General features: G+C 44.6%; 1 protein-coding gene across 2 annotated transcripts in view; it reads left to right on the top strand.

The window, feature by feature from the left end:
* LOC311147248 (rho GTPase-activating protein 21-like) overlaps nucleotides 1-23587 on the top strand; it is an 87503-nt gene extending 63916 nt beyond the window's left edge. For both annotated transcript variants that reach the window (XM_084183918.1, XM_084183919.1), the window contains 12 exons: nucleotides 97-390; nucleotides 1828-1892; nucleotides 2051-2181; nucleotides 2679-2821; nucleotides 8669-8830; nucleotides 14083-14161; nucleotides 14325-14398; nucleotides 14539-14628; nucleotides 14738-14905; nucleotides 16723-16834; nucleotides 19557-19588; nucleotides 19869-23587. In XM_084183918.1, coding sequence (XP_084040044.1) covers nucleotides 97-390; nucleotides 1828-1892; nucleotides 2051-2181; nucleotides 2679-2821; nucleotides 8669-8830; nucleotides 14083-14161; nucleotides 14325-14398; nucleotides 14539-14628; nucleotides 14738-14905; nucleotides 16723-16834; nucleotides 19557-19588; nucleotides 19869-21515 — 2997 coding nt within the window. In that variant the 3' untranslated portion in view covers nucleotides 21516-23587. The remainder of the gene's footprint in view (nucleotides 1-96; nucleotides 391-1827; nucleotides 1893-2050; nucleotides 2182-2678; nucleotides 2822-8668; nucleotides 8831-14082; nucleotides 14162-14324; nucleotides 14399-14538; nucleotides 14629-14737; nucleotides 14906-16722; nucleotides 16835-19556; nucleotides 19589-19868) is intronic.
* The last annotated feature ends 368 nt before the right edge of the window (nucleotides 23588-23955 follow it).

Here is a 23955-nt window from a genome sequence, read left to right as displayed (position 1 = left end):
CACCCACCCACTGTGCAAACTCTTTTGATCTTCATGCAGGGCCTTAACTCAACATTTCTCTCTCTCCCTCATCTCTTTCTTTCCATCTGTCTCTAGCGTGGGGGTTTGAGGTCGTGGAAGCAGATGTACGCCGTGCTGCGAGGCCACGGCCTCACGCTTTACAAGGACAAGAGGGACGGCGTCTCCCACGCCTCCTCCCAGTCCGACGATGACCCACAGCCAATCAGTATCAAGGCCTGCCTGATTGACATATCCTACAGCGACACGAAACGGAAGAACGTGCTGCGTCTGACCACGTCAGACTGCGAGTATCTGTTCCAGGCTGAGGGCAGGGATGACATGCTGTCATGGATCAGAGTCATCCAGGAGAATAGTAATCTGGATGATGAGGTGGGTTCTGCCTGGCAACACTGCATTACTGTGTTACTAAGGTCATCATATGATTATAAGCATTTTGCTGCACTACGATAACACCTGCAAAACTGTGTACGCGACCAATAAACGTTGATTTGATTTTGATTTTAATAGGTCTATCCCACATTTGATCATTCTTTGCTAAGCCCATGTTTTTATCCAAAGGGACTCGCATACAGTAGCTAGAATTTTACTACCCACATTTTTGGCAGGCCCTGCCTTAACTGCAAGGCAGATGTGTCAAATGCCAGTATGCTATTTTGCAGCCATCACTTGTGAATAGCCTAGCCTGCATCGGGGCTTAGGCTACAAATCTTCTATTTCATTTACATTAGTCATTCTCACTGTCCTTGGTCACTAGTAGAAGCAATAGCTTTTGGGTGAGAGACACGGCTCCCTTTTGTTAACATTTACATTTTAGTCATTTAGCAGACGCTCTTATCCAGAGCGACTTACAGTTAGTGATTACATATTTTTTTAATACTGGCCCCCCGTGGGAATCGAACCCACAACCCTGGCGTTGCAAACGCCATGCTCTATCAACTGAGCTACATCCCTGCCGCCCATTCCCTCCCCTACCCTAGACGACGCTGGGCCAATTGTGCGCCGCCCATGAGTCTCCCGGTCGCGGCCGGCTGCGACAGAGCCTGGATTCGAACCAGGATCTCTAGTGGCACAGTTAGCACTGCGATGCAGTGCCTTAGACCACTGCACCACTCAGGAGTTCAACCATACCTCTCCTTGGGTTTATGGCAATGAAGTTTGTCCCGGTTGCCTTGGTGTTTACCCCACAAATAAGACTGTCTCAGTGTCCTGTTTTGTGCGTACAATCACTACTAGAGTCTATTTATTACATCAAACCATTTAAACATTTGAGTCCTTATGCTTACTGTATGTAGGATCACTAGGATACAGAAAATACATAAACATCCCCTGCTGGACCCTAACAAGAATGTGTTTTTTCTTGGCTTTATGTTAACTTGTCTGTTGGTTGTGAAATGAGCTAACAGTGTACTTGTTTGTTCAGCTGTTTGCCCCTTTTCAGTTAGCCTTCGGTCTTTGTCTGTGGTCTCAGTCTCCCACAGAGTCTTTCATTACTGGGGAGAACCCATGACTTCCTAAATAGCTCAAACAGGATTCAGTGTGGTTAACTGCTAAATCCTATTCACTTAGAACTATCTGAAAAAAACTTAAGATATTTGATAAGACAAGATATACTTGAGAAATCTGAATGTGTTGGTAGTTCAAAGGTATGTGAACTAAAGATGTATTACATACTGCTCAGCCATTTAAAAAAGTTTGGGTTAACATCCATCATGATTTTTCATTTCCAAAATCGTTAATTCCATTTGTACTTAGCTTGTGTTCCAGTTATGTTAAAACGGATAGTTTGTTGTCCATGTTGTGTTTCAGAATGCTGGTGTAACCAGCCAGGACCTGATCAGCAGAAAGATCAGAGAGTACAACACCATGATGAGGTATGCAGCAACACACACACACACGCCCTCTTTATTTGACCCACAATGCAACATCATTTTACACCCACTTCTATGCACAAGTCCTTAAAGTCACATATAGTATAATTTAATGTACTATAATATTACATTTTTTGTGTGTATATCTGTGTTTGATCCAGTGCCCCCAGCAGCAAGACTGAGCCTTCCCCCAAAACCTCCCGGCAGTCCCTCAGTATCAGACACACCCTCCTGGGGGGGAAGGGAGAGGGCAAGAGCCAGAGCCCCCACTCACCCAAAACAGGAGAGAGAGGTAAGGCCACTATTACAACAACAAAGAAGTTACTGCAAACAATGAACACAGTTCCCCCCCTCCCAGACATCACTGCACAAATATGTACTGCCATTTTTTTTACCCAGCTGCTCACCTCCGTTTGCACACTCCTTACCTCCGTTTAGTAAACAATAACAAATGCGCCTGGGGCGACCAGTGATGCTGTTTCACCTTTCACCGATCTCAGCTTTAAAGCAAGGGATTACATTCAGCACAGGTAGACATGCTGTGTCCTTTACATGCAGCTGAAAAGGAGGACATAATGGTGAGGTTTGAAGCTATACTACACAGTAAAGTTGCACATTACACGAGAACGGGAGACAATAAATATGGTAGGATTACATGTGGAAATACAGTATGTTATTGAAACCGTGTGTCTTTTACTGTATGCACAAGCAGCAGTTGACCTTCCAGTAGCTAGTGTGGTTTGAGTGTGGATTACCTCTCAGATGGCTGCTTTGTGTGTGTTCTGTCAGATGAATCCAGTCCTCCACGGGATAAGGCTGCCTGGAGGAGGGGTATCCCCGGCATCATGAGGAAACCCTTTGAGAAGAAGACCACTGCTGGGGTCACCTTTGGGGTGCGCCTCGATGACTGCCCACCTGCACAAACCAACAGGGTAAGAGAGAGAGTGTGTATGTGTGTGTTTACATGTGAGAAAGACATGGAAATGATGTTGTTGAATGAATTGAGTATATGTTTTGTTTCCCTGTGATAGTTGAGTAGTGTGATCTTGAAGGGAAACTTCCTCTAGACACTAGTCTCCCTACATAGGGGGTGTTTCAGACATAATTATGCACCATAGTGCAATTGTGTTATTTTCGCGTTGAGAGAGTTCAACCAATGACATCATTGGTGGATTGAGCCTGCTTTCTGATCTAAAAATGAATGGAGTCATGTTTTGTAGCAATTATTGTGGCCTTTGTGTTTCTCTGATTGCACGGTCACGCTAGCAGCGAGGAGATATGGTTGTCCTTGTTCAATAGAGCCATTGGACTTGTCTCAACGATGTTCCTATCTGCCACGACATAGCAGGATATCTAGGTTGACTCATTTTCCCTGGCTTTGTAAAGACAACAGCCTGACGGGAGCCCTACTTCCTCATCCAATTGTGTTCCCACCCTCGAAGGCAGGCTTTTCAAAACGGGGGCAATACTCGTTTCTACAGGTTCACAGGAGCTATGTTACTGTGCACTGTCTATCCGAGATTGCTAAATAATTACAATGGCTGCATCTGATGATTCCTCTTTCCAAGAAGAGCTGGACAACGAAACCGTTTTTGATGTTATTTTACATAGGGACATACAGCCCTATTCATTTGAGCCGGAATAGGAGTTGAGACAGCGACAATAAGAATTGCGAGACCAGCAAGCAGCGATGGGGAGCCACTGTCAGACTCCGACTGGTGGTGCCTAAGCGGTTGCTGTCCAGCCATGCCGACAGAAGAATGTCTGTGCTGCAACGAATTCGATCGCGGGCGGTTCTTACTGGAGAGAGTCACTGCAGACCCCTTGGGTCGTGTGTGTGTGTGACAGACCATCTAAGCTTTGACGCACATATGGATAGAGGGGTGCTGGAGATGTTCTTCAGAACCTCCAAGATCAACTGGGGTTGGCAGCCTTGTCCAGCTGGACCAGGAGAGCAAATGCCAAACAAGTAAGTGGTTTTGCTGTTGCTAGCTAGCTAGCAATATAAGCTCTCATTTTACATGAGGCAGTGTTGTTCAGTACAGTATAACTTCGTGATCGTAAAGGGGCTTGCTAGTACCACTACTATCCAAGCTAACCATGTTGAGTGAGCTAGCTTTGTTTACTATACCAAAAAAGTACTGTAGCCTAACGTTGTAGCTAGCTAATGTTAGCTAGCCTAGCTAGCCTCAGTGAATCTCATTTGGAACTAAACTGGATAAATGTTTTGATAACGAAGAGTAAAGAAATGACTTTGGCTTTATGACTCATATTAGACTTTGAGTAACTATACCTGTGTGTTGTAGGTAGCTAGCTAGCTATCATGTGTCTGTGAGATATGTAATATTCTGCATCTTGCTGCAACAGTAGGAATACAAAGAGTACACAAAGATTGCCCATGAAAGTCTAATAGCGTTTTTGGCATTCTCTTACAGACAATACAGCTTGGTGGCCTACAGATTGTTTTGGGAGTTTGTTCTACATGGGGAGAAGCTAGGTAGAGGACACTGAATCCCCTTGCCTGCATGTGTTGTTTGGGCCATTAAGCAATTTATCCCTCACACAATGGACAGTATGTTGGCTACAAAGAAGTGGTTGACTCAAAGAGGAGATGTGAAGGGTCCCATAACAACAGTCTCCCCTTGTATCAAAGTGACTACGAACACCTCACTGCACCCCCCAAACAGCACATATGCAAGTATTCCCATTGTGGAACTGTAGTATTTATTATAGGTGTTAGTATATTTTTATTCTACTGTATATACGTCATACATTGCCATAACTGTTCCTGCATACTACTGTGTCACCTTGATCTCCAGAGCAAATAACCTTTGTCTTGAATACAAGCCATTTCTACTTAATTGCTACATTGTCAGATTAATCTACTATTTTATTGAAATATGTTTACTTGCCAACAAATAAAAGTTGAAATGATACACCAACTCCCTGCGTATTTCTTTAGCAGCAAGATTGTAGCTAGTTACTTCCAAATACATTTCATGTATATCACAATGAATTGTGTCATCACTTTATTGGTTTCTGATGCAGCTGGAGTCATTTAACTGTACACTTGAAAAAAAGACAGCTTGATGTTGATGCTGCTGCAGATGTTGATGGGATCAGACACTGTAAATAGAACACATAGGCCAGTCACGTTAGCCTCTGCGGTAGTTAGTTAGCTAACGGTTAGATATGGTCCAGTAGGCTGTAGCTAACGTAACTAAGTGGTCAGATGACGCAGATGCTAAGCTACAGGACTGTTTTGCTAGCACAGACTGGAACATGTTCTGGGATTCTTCAGATAGCATTGAGGAGTACACCACATCAGTCACTGGCTTCATCAATAAGTGCATCGATGACGTTGTCCCCACAGTGACCGTACGTACCCCCACCAGAAGCCATGGATTAGAGGCAACATCCGCACTGAGCTAAAGGGTAGAGCTGCCGCTTTCAAGGAGCTGGACTCTAACCTGAACGCTTATAAGAAATCCCGCTATGCCCTCCGACGAACCATCAAACAGGCAAAAAGTCAATACAGGACTAAGATTGAATCGTACTACACCGGCTCTGACGCTCGTCGGATGTGACAGGGCTTGAAAACTATTACAGACTACAAAGGGAAGCACAGCCGCGAGCTGCCCAGTGACACAAGCCTACCAGATGAGCTAAACCACTTCTATACTCGTTTCGATGCAAGCAACACTGAAGCATGCATGAGAGCACCAGCTGTTCCGGATGACTATGTGATCACGCTCTCTGTAGCCGATGTGAGTAAGACTTTTAAGCAGGTCAACATTCACAAGGCCGTAGGGCCAGACGGATTACCAGGACGTGTACTCCGAGCATGTGCTGACCAACTGGCAAGTGTCTTCACTGACATTTTCAACATGTCTGACTGAGTCTGTAATACCAACATGTTTCAAGCAGACCACCATAGTCCCTGTGCCCAAGGACACTAAGATAACCTGCCTAAATGACTACCGACCCGTAGCACTGACGTCTGTAGCCATGAAGTGCTTTGAAAGGCTGGTCATGGCTCACATCAACACCATTATCCCAGAAACCCTAGACCCACTCCAATTTGCATACCGCCCCAACAGATCCACAAATGATGCAATCTCTATTGCACTCTACACTGCCCTTTCCCACCTGGACAAGAGGAACACCTACGTGAGAATGCTATTCATTGACTACAGCTCAGCGTTCAACACCATAGTGCCCTCAAAGCTCATCACTAAGCTAAGGATCCTGGGACTAAACACCTCCCTCTGCAACTGGATCCTGGACTTCCTGACGGGCCGCCCCCAAGTGGTAAGGGAAGGTAACAATACATCTGCCACACTGATCCTCAACACATGCTCAGTCCCCTCCTGTACTCCCTGTTCACCCATGACTGCATGGCCAGGCACGACTCCAACACCATCATTAAGTTTGCCGACGACACAACAGTGGTAGGCCTGATCACCGACAACGATGAGACAGCCTATAGGGAGGAGGTCAGAGACCTGGCCGTGTGGTGCCAGGATAACAACCTCTCCCTTAACGTGACCAAGACAAAGGAGATGATTGTGGACTACAGAAAAAAAAGAGGAATGAGCACGCCCCCATTCTCATCGACAGGGCTGTAGTGGAACAGGTTGAGAGCTTCAAGTTCCTTGGTGTCCACATCACCAACGAACTATCATGGTCCAAACACACCAAGACAGTCGTGAAGAGGGCACGACAAAGCCTATTCCCCCTCAGGAGACTGAAAAGATTTGGCATGGGTCCTCAGATCCTCAAATAAGCTCTACAGCTGCACCATCGAGAGCATCCTGACTTGTTGCATCACTCCTGGTATGGCAACTGCTCGGCCTCCGACCGCAAGGCACTACAGAGGGTAGTGCGTACGGCCCAGTACATCACTGGGGCCAAGCTTCCTGCCATCCAGGACCTCTATACCAGGCGGTGTCAGAGGAAGGCCCTCAAAATTGTCAGACTCCAGCCACCCTAGTCATAGACTGTTCTCTCTGCTACCGCACGGCAAGCGGTACCAGAGCGCCAAGTCTAGGTCCAAAAGGCTTCTCAACAGCTTCTACCCCCAAGCCATAAGACTCCTGAACAGCTAATCATGGCTACCCGGACTATTTGCACTGCCCCCCCACCCCCACCCCATCTTTTTACGCTGCTGCTACTCTGTTAATTATTTATGCATAGTCACATTAACTCTACCCACATGTACATATTACCTCAACTACCTCAGCTAGCCGGTGCCCCCGCACATTGACTCTGCACCGGTACCCCCCTGTAGCCTCCCTACTGTTATTTTATTTTACTTCTGCTCTTTTTTTTCTCAATAGTTTTGTTGTTTTATTTTACTTTTTTATTACCAAATACATGCATTGTTGGTTAAGGGCTGTAAGTAAGCATTTCACGGTAATGTCTACACCTGTTGTATTCGGCGCATGTGGCAAATAAAATTTGATTTGATTTGCAAAGTTACACAGCTGGTTAATTACATTGATTTGCTTTGAATGTCTAGCCAGCGTATTATGAAATCTAGCTAGCTAGATTTTGGTTCAGATAAACAAATGTAGTTCGCTAGCTAAATTGGCTACGTTACCTCTGCTCGACTTCTAAGGTAACCGATGAAATGTTACCCCAGCAGCCTGTGCTTGCTTGTAGTTTGCACATCCAGATACTGAGCACCACACCATGACTAAACTTTACAGCTGTTGTCGAAATAAAAATAAATGGCTATTCGCAAGCTGATGTTCTATGAACAAGTGGCTGGTCCTGTGAGTAACGTTAGCTACGCTACCTGTATCTCCTAAATACCTGTATCTCCATCTCCCATTCGCAACTGGATCCACCTTGACAGGGGCAGTACTACGTCCTGAAATCACTTTGAATTATGGATATTGTGGTTTGCTTGAACCAGGAAATGTAGATGTCCAATTTCTACCGGTGAGATGCATAAACACTCGTATTTGCGTGTAGTGAGGAAATTCCCGATTTGTAAGACTCATTATATGTTAATAACATATTAATGGACACATAAACACACAGACTGGGGTGTAACACTGCCTAGTGTGATGACAACACAGCGTCTTGCATATCTGTACAATACAATAACCCCTACATCTTCATTCCTTTGTTTTCTTATGTAATTTATTTGAGGTGTAAGTATTGATCTGTAATGATGTACTATACTCTGGCATTGCATTGACAAACTGAAATACTGTCATGTTTCTCTGAGCTAATAAAATGCTTTTAAAGGATATCTGGATTAGACTGGAATGGACTGGTTTGGTCTTGTTGATGTGACACTGTGTAGTGGGGATGAGAGGAGAGGGATGGTTGGATACGGGAGGAGGAGAGGATAGGAAGAGAGAGAGGTGATCGTTGGGAAAGAGAGGTGGTTCATGTGCCATCCTGCCCTTTAGGGTGGCATGTCAGAAGCCTTGTGTGTGTGTGTAGTCCCGTGTAGCTCAGTTGGTATAGCATGGCGCTTGCAACGCCAGGGTTGTGGGTTCGTTTCCCACGGGGGACCAGTATAAATAAATAAAATAATTATGCACTCACTAACTGTAAGTCACTCTGGATAAGAGCGTCTGCTAAATGACTAAAATGTAAATGTAATGGACAGACATATACAGTGAAAGAGCAGCAGTTAAATTTCCCTTTTAATGTGTGAGGTATAAATTCTACTTTGTGTATATGAAAGTGGTGTCTGTTTATTTGTTTCTTGGTTCATCCAATATGTATAATGCTAAATACTTTATGTTTGTGTTGTGTAGTTTGTTCCCCTCATTGTGGATGTGTGCTGTAAGCTGGTAGAGGAAAGAGGGCTGGAGTACACTGGGATCTACAGAGTACCAGGAAACAATGCTGCCATCTCCAGCATGCAGGAGGAGCTGGACAATAAAGGACTGATGAGTGACATCGACATCCAAGAAGAAGTGAGTGACACATGTATACAGTGCCTTCAGAAAGTTGTTCATACCCCTTAACTTAGTCCACATTTTGTTGTTAGAGCCTGAATTCCAAATGGATTTAAAGAATAATAATTCTCACCCATCTACACACAATACCCCATAATGACAGTGAAAACATGTTTTTAGAAATTTTAGCAAATGTATTGAAAATGAAATACAGAAATATCTAATTTACACAAGTATTCATACCCCAGAGTCAGTACTTTGTAGAAGCACCTTTGGCAGCGATTACAGCTGTGAGTCTTTCTGGGTAAGTCTCTAAGCGCTTTCCACACCTGGATTGTGCAACATTTGACCATTTATTTGTTTCAAATTTCTTCAAGCTCTGTCAAATTGGTTGTTGATCATTGCTAGACAACCATTTTCAGGTCTTGCCATACATTTTCAAGTGGATTTAAGTCAAAACTGTAACTCAGCCACTCAGGAACATTCACTTGGTAAATAACTCCAGTGTAGATTTGGACTTGTGTTTTAGGTTATTGTCCTGCTGAAAAGTGAATTCATCCCCCAGTGTCTGGTGGAAAGCAGACTGAACCAGGTTATCCTATAGGATTTTGCTTGTGTTTATTTTTTATCCTGAAAAACTCCCCAGTCCTTAATGATTACAAGCATACTCATTACATGATGCAGCCACTTCCTATGTTTGGAAATATGGAGTGGAACTCAGTAATGTGTTGTATTGGATTTGCCCCAAACATAACACTTTGTGTAGAGCAGGGGTGTCAAAGTCAAATGGACGGAGGGCCAAATAAAAAATTTAGCTACAAGCCGAGGGCCGGACTGTTCGAATGTTCATTGAAAAATGTTTAAATGACGCATATAGTCTAGTGAACCTAATTGAACCTACTGAAAACCTAACAAATATATTCCAATATGATCAGATAAATAAAGCAATATTTTCTTATGGCTCTGTCAGTAATCTTTAATTTTCAACAGACACAAAAGACAAATTTCCTTTATATAAAAATCCCCATAACTACTATCTACTATCTCGGCAATGGTGTTTCTGCTCAGACTCACATTTAAAAAGAGTTGCCTTTTTTCTGGGCAAACTTCGTCACAAACTTTAATCATGCAGTTTTTGATGAAATCCCCCTCCGTAAATGGCCGGGCTGATTTAGCGATCTCTTCTGCCAAAATAAAACTGGCCTTGACAGCAGCCTGGCCTTGTGATTTGGCTTTTTTGAACAGAGCCTGTCGAGATTTGAGGCCTCGTTTTAATTCCTCTGCCTTTTGTAGCCTTTGTTCCATGTCCATATTCTTGTTTTTGTCCGCGTGTTTCGTTTCATAATGTCGTCTCAGATTATACTCTTTCAGTACCGCCACACTTTCTCCACACAGAAGACACACAGGTTTTCCAGCTACCTCCGTGAACATATACTCCGACTCCCACCTTGTTTGAAACCCCCGGTTCTCAGTGTCCACCTTCCGTTTTGCCATTTTTGATGGGTATCTGAAAGTTAATTTTACTGTGATGCTGACGACTGCTGTGCCAATAAATATTGAAATGAAGCAGCCTACTGCTCGGTGCGTCACCGTTGCATTGTGGGAAATGTAGTATTGGTGCGTGTAAAAGATCTGCGGGCTGCCGGCTTGCTGCGGTCTGCGGGCCGGTTCTAATAATAAATCAAGATCATCCCAGGGGCCGTAAAAAACCTTCTCGCGGGCCGGATGTGGCCCGCGGGCCTTGACTCTGACATATGTGGTGTAGAGAGTTTTCATCTATTTTTCGTTGGTCTCTATTTACCACAACAAACCGATGCTGGCACTAAGACCGCACTCAACGAGCTGTATAGGGCAATAAGCAAACAAGAAAATGCTCATCCAGAGGCGGCGCTCCTAGTGGCCGGTGATTTTAATGCATGAAAACTGAAATCTGTTGTACCTAATTTCTACCAGCATGTCACCTGTGCAACTAGATGGAGAAAAAAACCTTTTGATTACCTTTACTCCACACACAGAGACGCATACAAAGCTCTCCCTCGCCCTCCATTTGGCAAATCGGACCATAACTCTATCCTCCTGATTTCTGCTTACAAGCAAAAACTCAAACAGGAAGCGGATGCTAAGCTACAGGACTATTTTACTAGCACAGACTGGAATATGTTCTGGGATTCGTCCGATGGCATTGAGGAGTTTACCACATCAGTCACCATCTTCATTAATAAGTCCATCAACGATGTTGTCCCCATAGTGACTATACGTACATATCCCAACCAGAAGCCATGGAATACAGGCAGCAACCGTACTGAGCTAAAGGCTAGAGCTGCCGCTTTCAAAGAGCGGGACACTAATCCGGACCCTTCCCGCTACGCCCTCCGATGAACCATCAAACAGTCAAAGTGTCAATACAGGACTAAGATCGAATCCTACTACACCGGCTCTTGAAGCTTGTCGGATGTGGCAGGGATTGCAAACTATCACAGATATGAAAGGGAAGCACAGCCGAGAGCTGCCCAGTGACGCGAGCCTACCAGATGAGCTAAATGCCTTCTATGCTCGCTTTGAGGCAAGCAACACTGAACCATGCGTGAGTGCACCAGCTGTTCCGGACATCTGCATGATCACACTCTCCGTAGTCTGTGAGTAAGACCTTTAAACAGGGTATCATTCACAAGGCTGCAGGGCCAGACGGATTACCAGGACGCGTACCCCCGAGCATGCGCTTACCAGCTGGCAAGTGTCTTCACTGACATTTTCAACCTCTGACTTAGTCTTTAATACCTACATGTTTCAAGCAAACCACCATAGTCCCTGTGCCTAGGAACGCTAAGGAAACCTGTTTAAATGACTTCCACCCTGTAGCACTCACATCTGTAGCCATGAAATGCTTTGAAAGGCAGTTCATGGCTTACATCAACACCATCATCCCAGAAACCCTGGACCCACTCCAATACGCATACCGCCTCAACAGATCCACAGATGATGCGATCCCACCTGGACAAAGGGAACACCTACGTGAGAATGCTGTTCATTGACTACAGCTTAGCGTTCAACACCATACTGCCCTTCAAGCTCATCACTAAGCTAAGGACCCTGGTACTGAACACCTCCCTCTGCAACCGGATCCTGGACTTCCTGACGGGCAGTCCCCAGGTGGTGAGGGTAGGCAACAACACATCTGCCACGCTGACCCTCAACACAGGGGCCCCTTGGGTGCGTGCTCAGTCCCCTCCTGTACTCCCTGTTTACTTACGACTGCGTGACCGCGCACAAATCCAACACCATCATTAAGTTTGGCGACGACACGCCGGTGGAAGGCCTGATCACTGACGATGATGAGGCGGCTTATAGGGAGGAGGTAAGAGACCTGGCAGTGCGATGCCAGGACAAAAACCTCTCCCTCAACAGGGGCAAGACAAAGGAACTTATCATGGACTACAAGAAATGGAGGGCCGAACACGGCCCCATTCACATCGACGGGGCTGTAGTGGAGCGGGTTGAAATCTTCAAGTTCCTCGGTGCCACATCACTAAGGACCTATCATGGTCCAAACACACAAACAGTCGTGAAGAGGGCATAACAATGCCTCTTCCCCCTCAGGAGGCTAAAAAGATTTGGCATGGGCCCTCAGATCCTCAAAAAGTTATATAGCTGCACCATTGAGAGCATCTTGACTGGCTGCATCACCGCTTGGTATGCAACTGCTCGGCATCCGACAACAAGGTGCTACAGAGGGTAGTGCATACGGCCCAGTATAACACTGGTGCCAAACTCCCTGCCATCCAGGACGTCTATTCCAGGCGTTGTCAGAGAAAGGCCCTAAAAATTGTCAAGGACTCTAGCCACCTAGTACAGACTGTTCTCTCTGCTACCGCACCTGAACAGTTAATCAAATGGCAGTTTACATTGACCCCCTATATTATTTATTTATGTATTTATCTTAATTGCTTTGCACTGACTTCCTTGCATTGGCTCTATGCACACTCACTGGACTCAACCCACACACTCACACATACTACACTGACACTCTAACACACACATATACATACACAAATAATACATACGCTCACACACACAAAACACACACATGCATATTGACGCACCACACACACATACTCACACACTGACACTTTCACACTTCACATACGCTGCTGCTACTCTGTTTATTATACTGAATATCCTGATTGCTTAGTCACTTTCACCCGTACCCATATGTACATATACTGTGTTACCTCAACTACTTTGTACCGCTGCACATTGACACGGTACTGGTACTCCTTGTATATAGCCTCGTTATTGTTTTTGCTGCCATTTCCTTTTTTCTGTAAATTCTACACCTGTTGTATTCGGCGCATGTGACTGAATTTGATTTGAGTTTCTATTCAGGACTAAAAGTTCATTGCTTTGCCACATTTTTTGCAGTATTACTTTAGTGCCTTGTTGCAAACAGGATGCGTGTTTTGGAATATTTATTATTCTGTACAGGCCTCGTTTTCCTTCTGTCATTTACATTAGTATTGTGGAGTAACTACAATGTTGTTGATCCATCCTCAGTTTTCTCCTATCACAGCCATTAAACTCTGTATCTGTTTTAAAATCACCATTGGCCTCATGGTGAAATCCCTGAGCGGTTTCCTTCCTCTCAGTCAACTGAGTTAGAAACGGCCCCTGTATCTTTGTAGTGAATGGCTGTATTGCTACACCATCCAAAGTGTAATAAATAACTGCACCATGCTCAAAGGGATATTAAATGTCTGCTTTTCAATTTTTAATTTTTAATCTTCAATAGGAGCCCTTCTTTGCGAGGCATTGGAAATTCTCCCTGGTCTTTGTGGTTGAATCTATCTTTGAAATTCCCTGCTTGACTGAGGGACCTTACAGATAATTGTATGTGTGGGGTACAGAGATGAGGTAGTCATTAAAAAATCATGTTAAACACTATTATTGCGCAGACTTAATACGCACATTTTTACTCCTGAACTTAATTAGGCTTGCCATAACAAAGGGGTTGAAAACTTATTGACTCAAGACATTTCAACTTTTCATTTTGAATTAATTTGTAAAAATTTCAAAAAACATAATTCCACTTTTTATTTTCAAAATGAATTTTCAAAAAACATAAAAACACTATTTAATCCATTTTAAATTCAGGCTGTAACACAACAAAATGTGGAAAAACTCGATGGGTGTGAATACTTTCTGAAAGCACTGTATCTCTCCCATACCTCACAATAATGTATTTAATGCTTTTTCTCTCTTGCTCTCCCTGACAGAAATGGAGGGACCTCAACGTGATCAGTAGTTTACTGAAATCCTTCTTCCGTAAACTTCCCGAGCCCCTTTTCACAAATGGTGAGTCACTGAACACACAGTGTAAATGCATGTCTGTAAAGAAGAGAAAGTTGGTTAAGGAAGTTGTTAATAAATCAATGTATTTATTTGTAGTATGCCTTATTGCTCCATTTTCAGTCTTGGTCACTAAAGAAACTAAGTGATCCTTGTATTCCTTTTACAGAAAAATATGCAGATTTTATTGAAGCCAATCGAACTGAAGACTCAGTGGAGAGGTTAAAAGAACTGAAGAGGCTGGTAAGTTACAGCTCATGCTATGAGGGTTTATGTTAGATCTGTAGGAATAAGAGCTTTATGTAGCCTACCGTTTGAATTGAATTTGGATTTTTGGAATTGTTGCATTCTAGTATTGAAGGTTGGTTCTCTTCTCTTCACAGATTCTTGAATTGCCTGATCATCACTATGAAACCCTCAAATTTCTCTCTGGACACCTCAAGTTGGTCTCCGAAAACTGTGAAAAAAATAAGGTATGTCAGCTTGAGGGTTTAAAAGTATTTTGAAATGGAGCCTTTTAATGGAGAGGCCTAGTGAATATGGACTGGACTGGAAGCCATTCTTGCTCCTCTCTCCCCCCAGATGGAGCCTCGTAACCTGGCCATCGTGTTTGGTCCAACCCTGGTCAGAACCTCGGAGGACAACATGACCAACATGGTCAACCACATGCCAGACCAGTGCAAGATAGTGGAGAACCTCATTCAGCAGTACGACTGGTTCTTCACTGAGGAGGGGGATGATGACCCTGTTGTACGTAGCATCTCGCTCACTCTCTCACATCTAAACACACTCATGTACTCTCAGCTGGTAATGGCACAGAATGTTAAATTGTGTGATGTACAGTGGGGAAAAAAAGTATTTAGTCAGCCACCAATTGTGCAAGTTCTCCCACTTAAAAAGATGAGAGAGGCCTGTAATTTTCATCATGGGTACACGTCAACTATGACAGACAAAATGAGAAAAATAAATCCAGAAAATCACATTGTAGGATTTTTAATGAATTTATTTGCAAATTATGGTGGAAAATAAGTATTTGGTCTATAACAAAAGTTTCTCAATACTTTGTTATATACCCTTTGTTGGCAATGGCACAGGTCAAACGTTTTCTGTAAGTCTTCACAAGGTTTTCACACACTGTTGCTGGTATTTTGGCCCATTCCTCCATGCAGATCTCCTCTAGAGCAGTGATGTTTTGGGGCTGTCGCTGGGCAACACGGACTTTCAACTCCCTCCAAAGATTTTCTATGGGGTTGAGATCTGGAGACTGGCTAGGCCACTCCAGGACCTTGAAATGCTTCTTACGAAGCCACTCCTTCGTTGCCCGGGCGGTGTGTTTGGGATCATTGTCATGCTGAAAGACCCAGCCACGTTTCATCTTCAATGCCCTTGCTGATGGAAGGAGGTTTTCACTCAAAATCTCACAATACATGGCCCCATTCATTCTTTCCTTTACACGGATCAGTCGTCCTGGTCCCTTTGCAGAAAAACAGCCCCAAAGCATGATGTTTCCACCCCCATGCTTCACAGTAGGTATGGTGTTCTTTGGATGCAACTCAGCATTCTTTGTCCTCCAAACACGACGAGTTGAGTTTTTACCAAAAAGTTATATTTTGGTTTCATCTGACCATATGACATTCTCCCAATCCTCTTCTGGATCATCCAAATGCACTCTAGCAAACTTCAGACAGGCCTGGACATGCACTGGCTTAAGCAGGGGGACACGTCTGGCACTGCAGGATTTGAGTCCCTGGCGGCGTAGTGTGTTACTGATGGTAGGCTTTGTTACTTTGGTCCCAGCTCTCTGCAGGTCATTCACTAGGTCCCCCCGTGTGGTTCTGGGATTTTTGTTCACCGTTCTTGTGATCATTTTGACCCCACGGGGTGAGATCTTGCGTGGAGCCCCAGATCGAGGGAGATTATCAGTGGTCTTGTATGTCTTCCATTTCCTAATAATTGCTCCCACAGTTGATTTCTTCAAACCAAGCTGCTTACCTATTGCAGATTCAGTATTCCCAGCCTGGTGCAGGTCTACAATTTTGTTTCTGATGTCCTTTGACAGCTCTTTGGTCTTGGCCATAGTGGAGTTTGGAGTGTGACTGTTTGAGGTTGTGGACAGGTGTCTTTTATACTGATAACAAGTTCAAAAAGGTGCCATTAATACAGGTAACGAGTGGAGGACAGAGGAGCCTCTTAAAGAAGAAGTTACAGGTCTGTGAGAGCCAGAAATCTTGCTTGTTTGTAGGTGACCAAATACTTATTTTCCACCATAATTTGCAAACAAATTCATTAAAAATCCTACAATGTGATTTTCTGGATTTTTTTCTCTCAATTTGTCTGTCATAGTTGATGTGTACCTATGATGAAAAAATACAGGACTCTCTCATTTTAAGTGGGAGAACTTGCACAATTGGTGGCTGACTAAATACTTTTTTTCCCCACTGTAGTTGATGTTTGTTGATGTTGCAGGTTGCCTAAAGTGTTTTTAGATTCTCTCTCCATCCCTCTTTCCTCCTCTACTTCAACACTATCTCCATTCATATCCCTCGTTGAATCTCTCTCTCCTCTAGACCTCAGTGGAACAGGAGAGTACAGTGCAGTCTCAGCCTGTGCCCAACATCGACCACCTGCTGTCCAACATCGGCCGTACCACAACCACCACCTCGCCTGGGGAAGTCTCAGGTAACTCACCTGAAGCTCACTGATAGCACTCCTGTTAGTTTGACTACATATACCAGATTTACCAAAGTATAAAACAAAGTATACTAATGAGCTTCAGGGAACGTGATCCAGGAAATGTGTGTGTATGTTTAGAGATGTACATGCATGTGTTTGTTAGTCCTAAAGTAAGAGGCTTCTTGTTTGCTTTCCATCAGATGATCAAATGCTAAAGTTAAGGAAGCCTACTGAAAAGTCTTGTGCTTTTGTAAAGGCAAGCTATTTTAGCAATTCTTCAAAGGAAGGATTTTGGGTTATCCAATTGGAAATTGCTAAAAATAGTTTGCAAATCTTGTTAAGCGTTTTGTTTTGGATAAAGGTCTGTTTCGTTATGTCATTATTATTTTTTATTTGTTATATCTCTTTCCCAGTTCCATCTTATGCTTTCTTAAGTTTTCTTTGCTCGCCATTTCTCTCCCCGTGCTTTCCTCCTTATGTTGAGATGACGACTCCTTTTCTTTCAGTTATTTTCTTCCCCCCCACCCTCCTCCTCCCACATAAACCCGGCATGTTCTTTCCCCAAAAACAACAACAACAAACAAACAAAACAACAAAGTGGAAGTGTTAACCCTTCTGACCCCTACCCTTGGTTTGTGTGTAGTGTGTTTTTTTCTTCCCTGTCCCTGTCCAGCACTCACACATTGACCCAATCTGACACAGGCCAAGGGGGCGGCGTCTGTCACTCGCTGATGTCACTGGTGGACTCTGTAATGTCAGTGGTGGACAGCTGGGACTGTAGGAAGAAGGACGATGAGTGTTGTCCCCAGTGTAGCTGCCTAGTCTGCAGAAACCCTCAGCTCTGTTAAATTGGGGTGAAACATGAAGGAGAGAAAAAAAAGAAAAACGGAAAGAAAGAGAAGTCGATGTTTTGTCATTTCCTGTCGGTGTGCACGTTTTTCATATTTCCCCAAACATCGAAATACCTAATAACCTGAAGGTTACATACAGAGCAGTGCCTGCTGTACTTTCTACTGAAAGCCTTTCTGCTGTCTCTTGTTGTCTCTAAAGCTGATCGCGAGGACAAGTAGCATGGTACGGTCAAACTATGGTTTCACTACCGCCCGCTCATGTGGCATTACTGTCATGGCTTCTGAGGGGGGGTTGTAGTGTTGGAGTGGTGTTGGGCTGAGCTGGCTGTTGTCAAACACACTAAAATGACATCTAGGAGAGATCAGCACCTCGTTAGACACACACACACACACACACACACACACACACACACACACACACACACACACACACACACTAGGGTGATTAGATGGATACCAGTGAGGTGGTAAGCAAAGTGGCTCTGATGGCTTTTGCTCCTTCAGCCCCTTTCTGCCTTCCTGTCACGTTTGACTCTCAATCTCACATTTGGGATTGACACCATAGGGTGAATCTCAAACATATTTTGTTCTTGCGTGCTTTCTCCTCGTCTCCTCAAAACGTCAGATGGAAGCAAGGACAGCATTGGAGGAGAAGGTCTGAGGAGATCTCTCCTTGCCTTCCCTCTGACGTTTTGTGAACGAGGTGAGGAGAGGAAGGAAAAAATCTAGGAAAGAGATTCACCCCTGGTCTTATCAATGAACCACTGTTCTTTCAGCATCAGAAACACCAACTACAGCCAAACACTGCCACCTAGCTACCTCCTTGTCCTTCACGGCTACATACTTCTACCCAAATGCACCAACCATCCACATCTATCAAACACCCATCTCCCCCATCAAAAGCCTTGCGTTGCACACTGATATACACACCAGAGTTTGGGTCACTTCCACCTAAATTCCAGTTGATTCAGGTAAATAACATTTCCTATATGGAGATATTCCATGTCCAATTCAGCTGACAAGAATTGAAATGGAATTGACCCCAACTCGGGCACACACAACTCGAAGTTAAGCGCACACACTTAAGTCGTACCCTCCACACTATTGTGACTTGATAGTGGTAGTATTGATGCGGTAGGGAATGGTTTCTTTGAAATTTTTTCTTTGATAAGGTTTTTGTACGATCCTTGTTTTGTAGTGTTTATGGTCGTCAGTCATATTCAATTGACTTAAACCAAAATGTTCAAGAGTGCTGCAGGGATTGTAAAATAGAGTTCTAGACATATTGCACAACCTGTCCATTCTACTATGGCTAACTTGCATGGGTGGAACTACTGACATAACACTGCTCTGTCCCCTTAACTCTGGTTGTGAATACTTCCTCTGTGATTGATGTCTTTCAGTTAGGATAGAATGCCCTGTTGCTGGTGGCTGTCTATGTACTGTAACCGTCTGTGACTGATGTAACCGTCTGTGACTGATGTAACCTGTGGTCCGTGATGTGTTGATGTCATCCCATTGGGTACATCCTGTTATGAGCATGAGCTGCTTCCTGTCCTAATGCACACTGCCGGGTTTCTTCTTCCTCCTCCTCTTCCTCTCATCCCTCCATTACTGGCCTCCTCTTCTCTTCTTCCACTCATGGACAGTGTCTTTCTTCAGCGTTTCCTTCCTCCATCTCTGTGGGCTACAAATATCTCCACTCTGTTGAATCTACTGCCCCCTCATGGTGCAGGTTTCTGTCTCTTCTTCACGCTACCCTGTGATCTGCCTACAGTCTCTGTCCTCCTCTCTCTCTCCCTCTCCCTTGATACTTGTTGTTCAGATTATATATGTCTTAAAGAATGTTACTAATGCCCCTCTCCTCTCTCACAAAGATTCAACATGTAGTGACTCCTCCAAATCAAAGGTAAGTGGTACCGGGGTGTCTGGCCGTCTCTTGCTTGCTATTAGATGTTAATTACCTTCACTAAGAAATAATATCTAAAACGCCTTGTCCTGCTCACTGTGGAATGTTGGAATGTTCAACCGTTTACATTTTAGCCATTTAGCAGATGCTCTTATCCATAGTGATTAGCAATTGACCATGCCGTTTCAGAGCAGACTTAGAATATGTTTGTGGCGAAATTCCTCATTTAAGAACAATTATGTGTTTTAATGTAACTGGACGTCCTGTTGCTCTGTCCTAGCAGGGCTTGTGGGGGTCTGGGAAGGACCAGTGTAGCAGGGAGATGCTGCTCTCCTCCTTCTTTGTCAGTCGCAAACGTAAGAAGCCCAAGGACAAGGCTCAGCCCAGCAGCTCTGACGACGACCTGGACGCCGTGTTGGCTAAGAAAGAGGAGCCAGAACAGAGCCACCGGGACCTCCACCCCGCCTGGTCCCCAGAGAGCCAGACAGAGGAGGAGGAGAGGGAGGCCAGCGAGAGAGGGGAACAGCCAGGGGACAGGTTCCAAACCAACGGGAAAGAGTCTCGTTCAGACAGCCTTATGTCTCAGCCCTCTCCCAAACACACCCCCAGCCTCCGTACCTCCTCTACCCGCTCCCCCTATGCCTCACCCTCCCCCTCCCAGTCCCCCAGCCTTGGCTATCGCAGCCAGGTGACCCACCAGTTGTCCCTGTCGGACCCCCCCTCCAACTACGATGAGGTCTCAGACCTGGGCACCATGAACAGCACCAGCTCCCAGGCGTCTGTCACAGGTCCCAGGGTGCGGCATGGCAGGACAGGGGGCCTGGGGCCAGAGACGGTGGCCAGCGGCCTGGGGGCAGAGGTCAGCTCCATCACCTCAGACTACTCCACCACCTCCTCTATGACCTTCCTGACAGGGGCCGAGCTGAGCACGCTCAGTCCAGAGGTACGCTCGGTGGCTGAGAGCAGGGGAGGAGACGACGCTGATGATGAGCGTAGTGAGCTGATTAGTGAGGGCCGGCCCATGGAGACGGACAGCGAAAGCGACCTATCAGTGTTTGTTGGGGGCGGGAAGGAGGCAGGGCCGGTGGAGGAGATCTGCCAATCAGACGTGCCGGACGCACCCAGGCCCCTCCCCTCCTACAGACTCATTGAATGTGACTCTCTCTCTAGAAAGAAGTCAGCAGCACGGCAGAAGATTGACAGCGAGTCCTCATTGGATGGAGGGCGGAGCGACAAGGACTCCAATAGGCTGTCTTGCGTTCTGGGGGCAGTTAAGGAGCGTTCCACTGGCAGCCTTAGCTCCTCCTCCCGCAGCGAGTCAGAGATGGGGACTGAGCCTGCATGGCGTCTCAAGATCACAGACCGTCTTAAGTTCCGAATGCGGACGTCTGCGGACGACATGTTCGGGGTGGGCACCCAGCGGAGCCGCTCTCCAGAGGGACGCAGGGACAAGAAGAAGAACATCAGACGCAGACACACCATGGGAGGCCAGAGGGACTTTGCTGAGCTGTCTGTGATGGGGGACTGGCAGGAGGGCATGGGGATGGGCGGGGGCTCGCGGGCGGAGCTGTCGGCCGTGGACCGGCTGAAGCCCAAGTGTTCTTCCCAGGACTTCTCCATCCGGGAGTGGATTGCCCGCGAGCGCCACCGCACCTCCAACCCAGAGGTCAGCCTGGACTTAACTGAACACCAGGGGGCGCTACTCCACCTCCGCAGCCCCGACCCCCAGGACCCCAACCACCCCCAGGCCCAGGAGGCCCCGTCGTCTTCCCTCTCAGACCCCCTCTCACCACACCAAGCTCCAGCTGAGCTGCTGAATGGAGACACAGGCCCCCAGAATAAAAGCCTGAGCCTGTCAGCCACCGCACACCCACACAAACTCTCTGGCGCCCAGGTGGTCCACTCTCGCTTCTACCAGTACCTGTGAGAGGGGGTGTCTGGGTGGGAGTGTGTGTGTGTCTACTGTCTGTGAGATGTGTATGTGTTTGATCGTCTGTGTCTATGAGACCCATGGATGTGGGTGATGTTATGTAAATGACCAGTGAGCATGTTCAGGTACTGTGAAGTGACGTCTGAGTGTGTGTACGCAGAGTCTGTTAGTTGGTGTGTGTTTGTTTGTACGCTTAAAATAATGTTTACTGCACAGGGGTGGTTTGTCTTACTCAAACACAAGGCATGGAACAAAACATTAAATTGATGTTGATACATTTTCTCCTTTTTCATGACAAATGAAAGAGTTTGGGATGGGCGTTGGGGTAGAGAAATCATCACTCCTAACAGAAATTCCTGTTTTGCTGAAGGTAGTGACTCAAGGGCCTCTTGCTCATGGATGAACTGATGAGTCTGTGAAGGTTGATTGGTGTAAGGAAGTTTTAAACATGGCTGGCGTTGAAGATTGTGAAAAGGTTAGCTAAGTGGCTTTAAGATACAGTAACTGACTAGTAGGATGATTAGGAGGTACAAGGAACGATTTTAAAAGTATTGCAGGGGAACTGTATTTGTTGTAAGAGGTTGGTTAAAAGTGAGTCCTTCAGTAACCAAATGAAGAATGTACAACGTGCTTGCTGTAATTCTGACTAAAGCTTTAGTTGCTTGTGTTCTCATTTGAAATTGTAGATCTCCCCCTTCCTCTCTCTCTTTCTCTACTTGTGAGCTTTTATTTTTTTCGGGATAGCCTGTGTTTTGGACTGCCATATGTGTTCTGTTGCCGCCGTCACGTGGCCTCAAGGTGCATTGTGACAAGACACAGGACTAACGACGTCATGAAAATACAAAAATAACTTTTTATTCCACCCTTCTTTTAAGTGATAGAAAAGGAGCAGTAAACAAATACTTCCCTCTATTGCAATATTTTGTGTATTTGTTGATGTGCTTGTGGTTTCATGCTTCAGTCAGTTACTGGCATCGGACTGCCAAAAAAATATTGAGAGGGAGAAGAATGTGAATAATCAAATCTGAAATCATGTTTCTTCGCAATAGAAAGTGCCTCAATGAACTGTAAAGGGTGCCATATCGTCTTTGTTGAGATGCATAAAGATGCTACTATGAAATACATTTCTATCGTCGACTAACACTGTCATTCTACAGGTTCTATCTTAAACGGAGAAGAACGCCGGGCTTCCATTCCTTAGGCATTCCACTCTGGTCTTAACATGTTTTATACTTTTCTTTTTTCTTTTCTTTTTTGCATTTTGGATTCTAACAGAACTTGAATTTTTAAATATTTCTGTAAAAAAAAAAAAGTAACTTAAATGTGTATATAAATGCCATGTTTTAGCTGCTTTTTTGTTTCATGTCCATCAAATTGACATATTTTTCGTAAGGTAAAAAGTACAGTATTGTGAGATGTTGCTGATGAAGCCTGATGGTATGTGTGGGTGTTAGTCTAGTGGTTATCTAGGGAGAGATGAGAGATCCCTCCCTGCGTATGAAGAGGCTTCATTGAGCTGCTGGACCATTTGTATCAATATACCCTGTTCTCTCCCTGAGTGGAGGGGGCACGGGCTCCTAAAACACTGGAAATAAATCTTATCAATGGCTAAAAGGGCACGGCTGGTGTTTCAGAATCTACTGCACTCCATGGTTAGTTCCTACTAAAGAGCATTGTTCTGTTTCTTTCATAGTGTCCTACCATAACTCCTACCAGATACAAGCAACATCAGTTAACCTCTACGGGATCGGTGTCCTGTATACGGGACGGATGAGCTAACGTGCACTAATATGATTAGCATGACTGTTGTAAGTAACCACAAACTTTCCAGGACATAGACTTAAATGGGCAGAAAGCTTTAAATTATTGGTAATCTAACTGCACTGTCCAATTTACAGTAGCTATTACAGTAAAAACATACCATGCTATTGTTTGAGGAGAGTGCACAGCAAAAGATGTATCACGGCAACTGGTTTGATACATTCACCTCTGAAGGTAAATAATGTACTTGGGTAATTCTTCAACTATGGTACTCTTTGAGCTAGACAGTTTCAGAAAATAAAAACATTTCTACAAACAATTTTTTAGTATCAGTTGGTTTCTCAATCTGTCTGGAAACCTTCCCTGAAGTTGGCTGTGATGATTTGTATTTACTAATATATATGTTTTGCCATTTTTATCTGACAGTCCAAGAAAACGGTCATTTCCATCACATAACAAAACATGTATTTTTAAGAGAAAATAATGAAATATCTTCTGTTATAAATATATTTGATTAAATAGCACACACATATCTGTTCAAATTTGTAATTTATTATTTTTTTCAGAAATGTAACTGTAAAGATTTTACAATGTTTACACTAAAAAACACCTAAAACTAGGTCAATGGAACATTTCATTTTCTTATCATAGCTCAAAACCATATATTTCTCAAAGT

This window comes from Coregonus lavaretus (genome assembly GCF_964263955.1).
Source record: "Coregonus lavaretus genome assembly, chromosome: 19".
Lineage (NCBI taxonomy): Eukaryota > Metazoa > Chordata > Actinopteri > Salmoniformes > Salmonidae > Coregonus > Coregonus lavaretus.
Note: the sequence above shows the minus strand (reverse complement) of the source record. Positions and strands in the feature narration are given on the sequence as shown.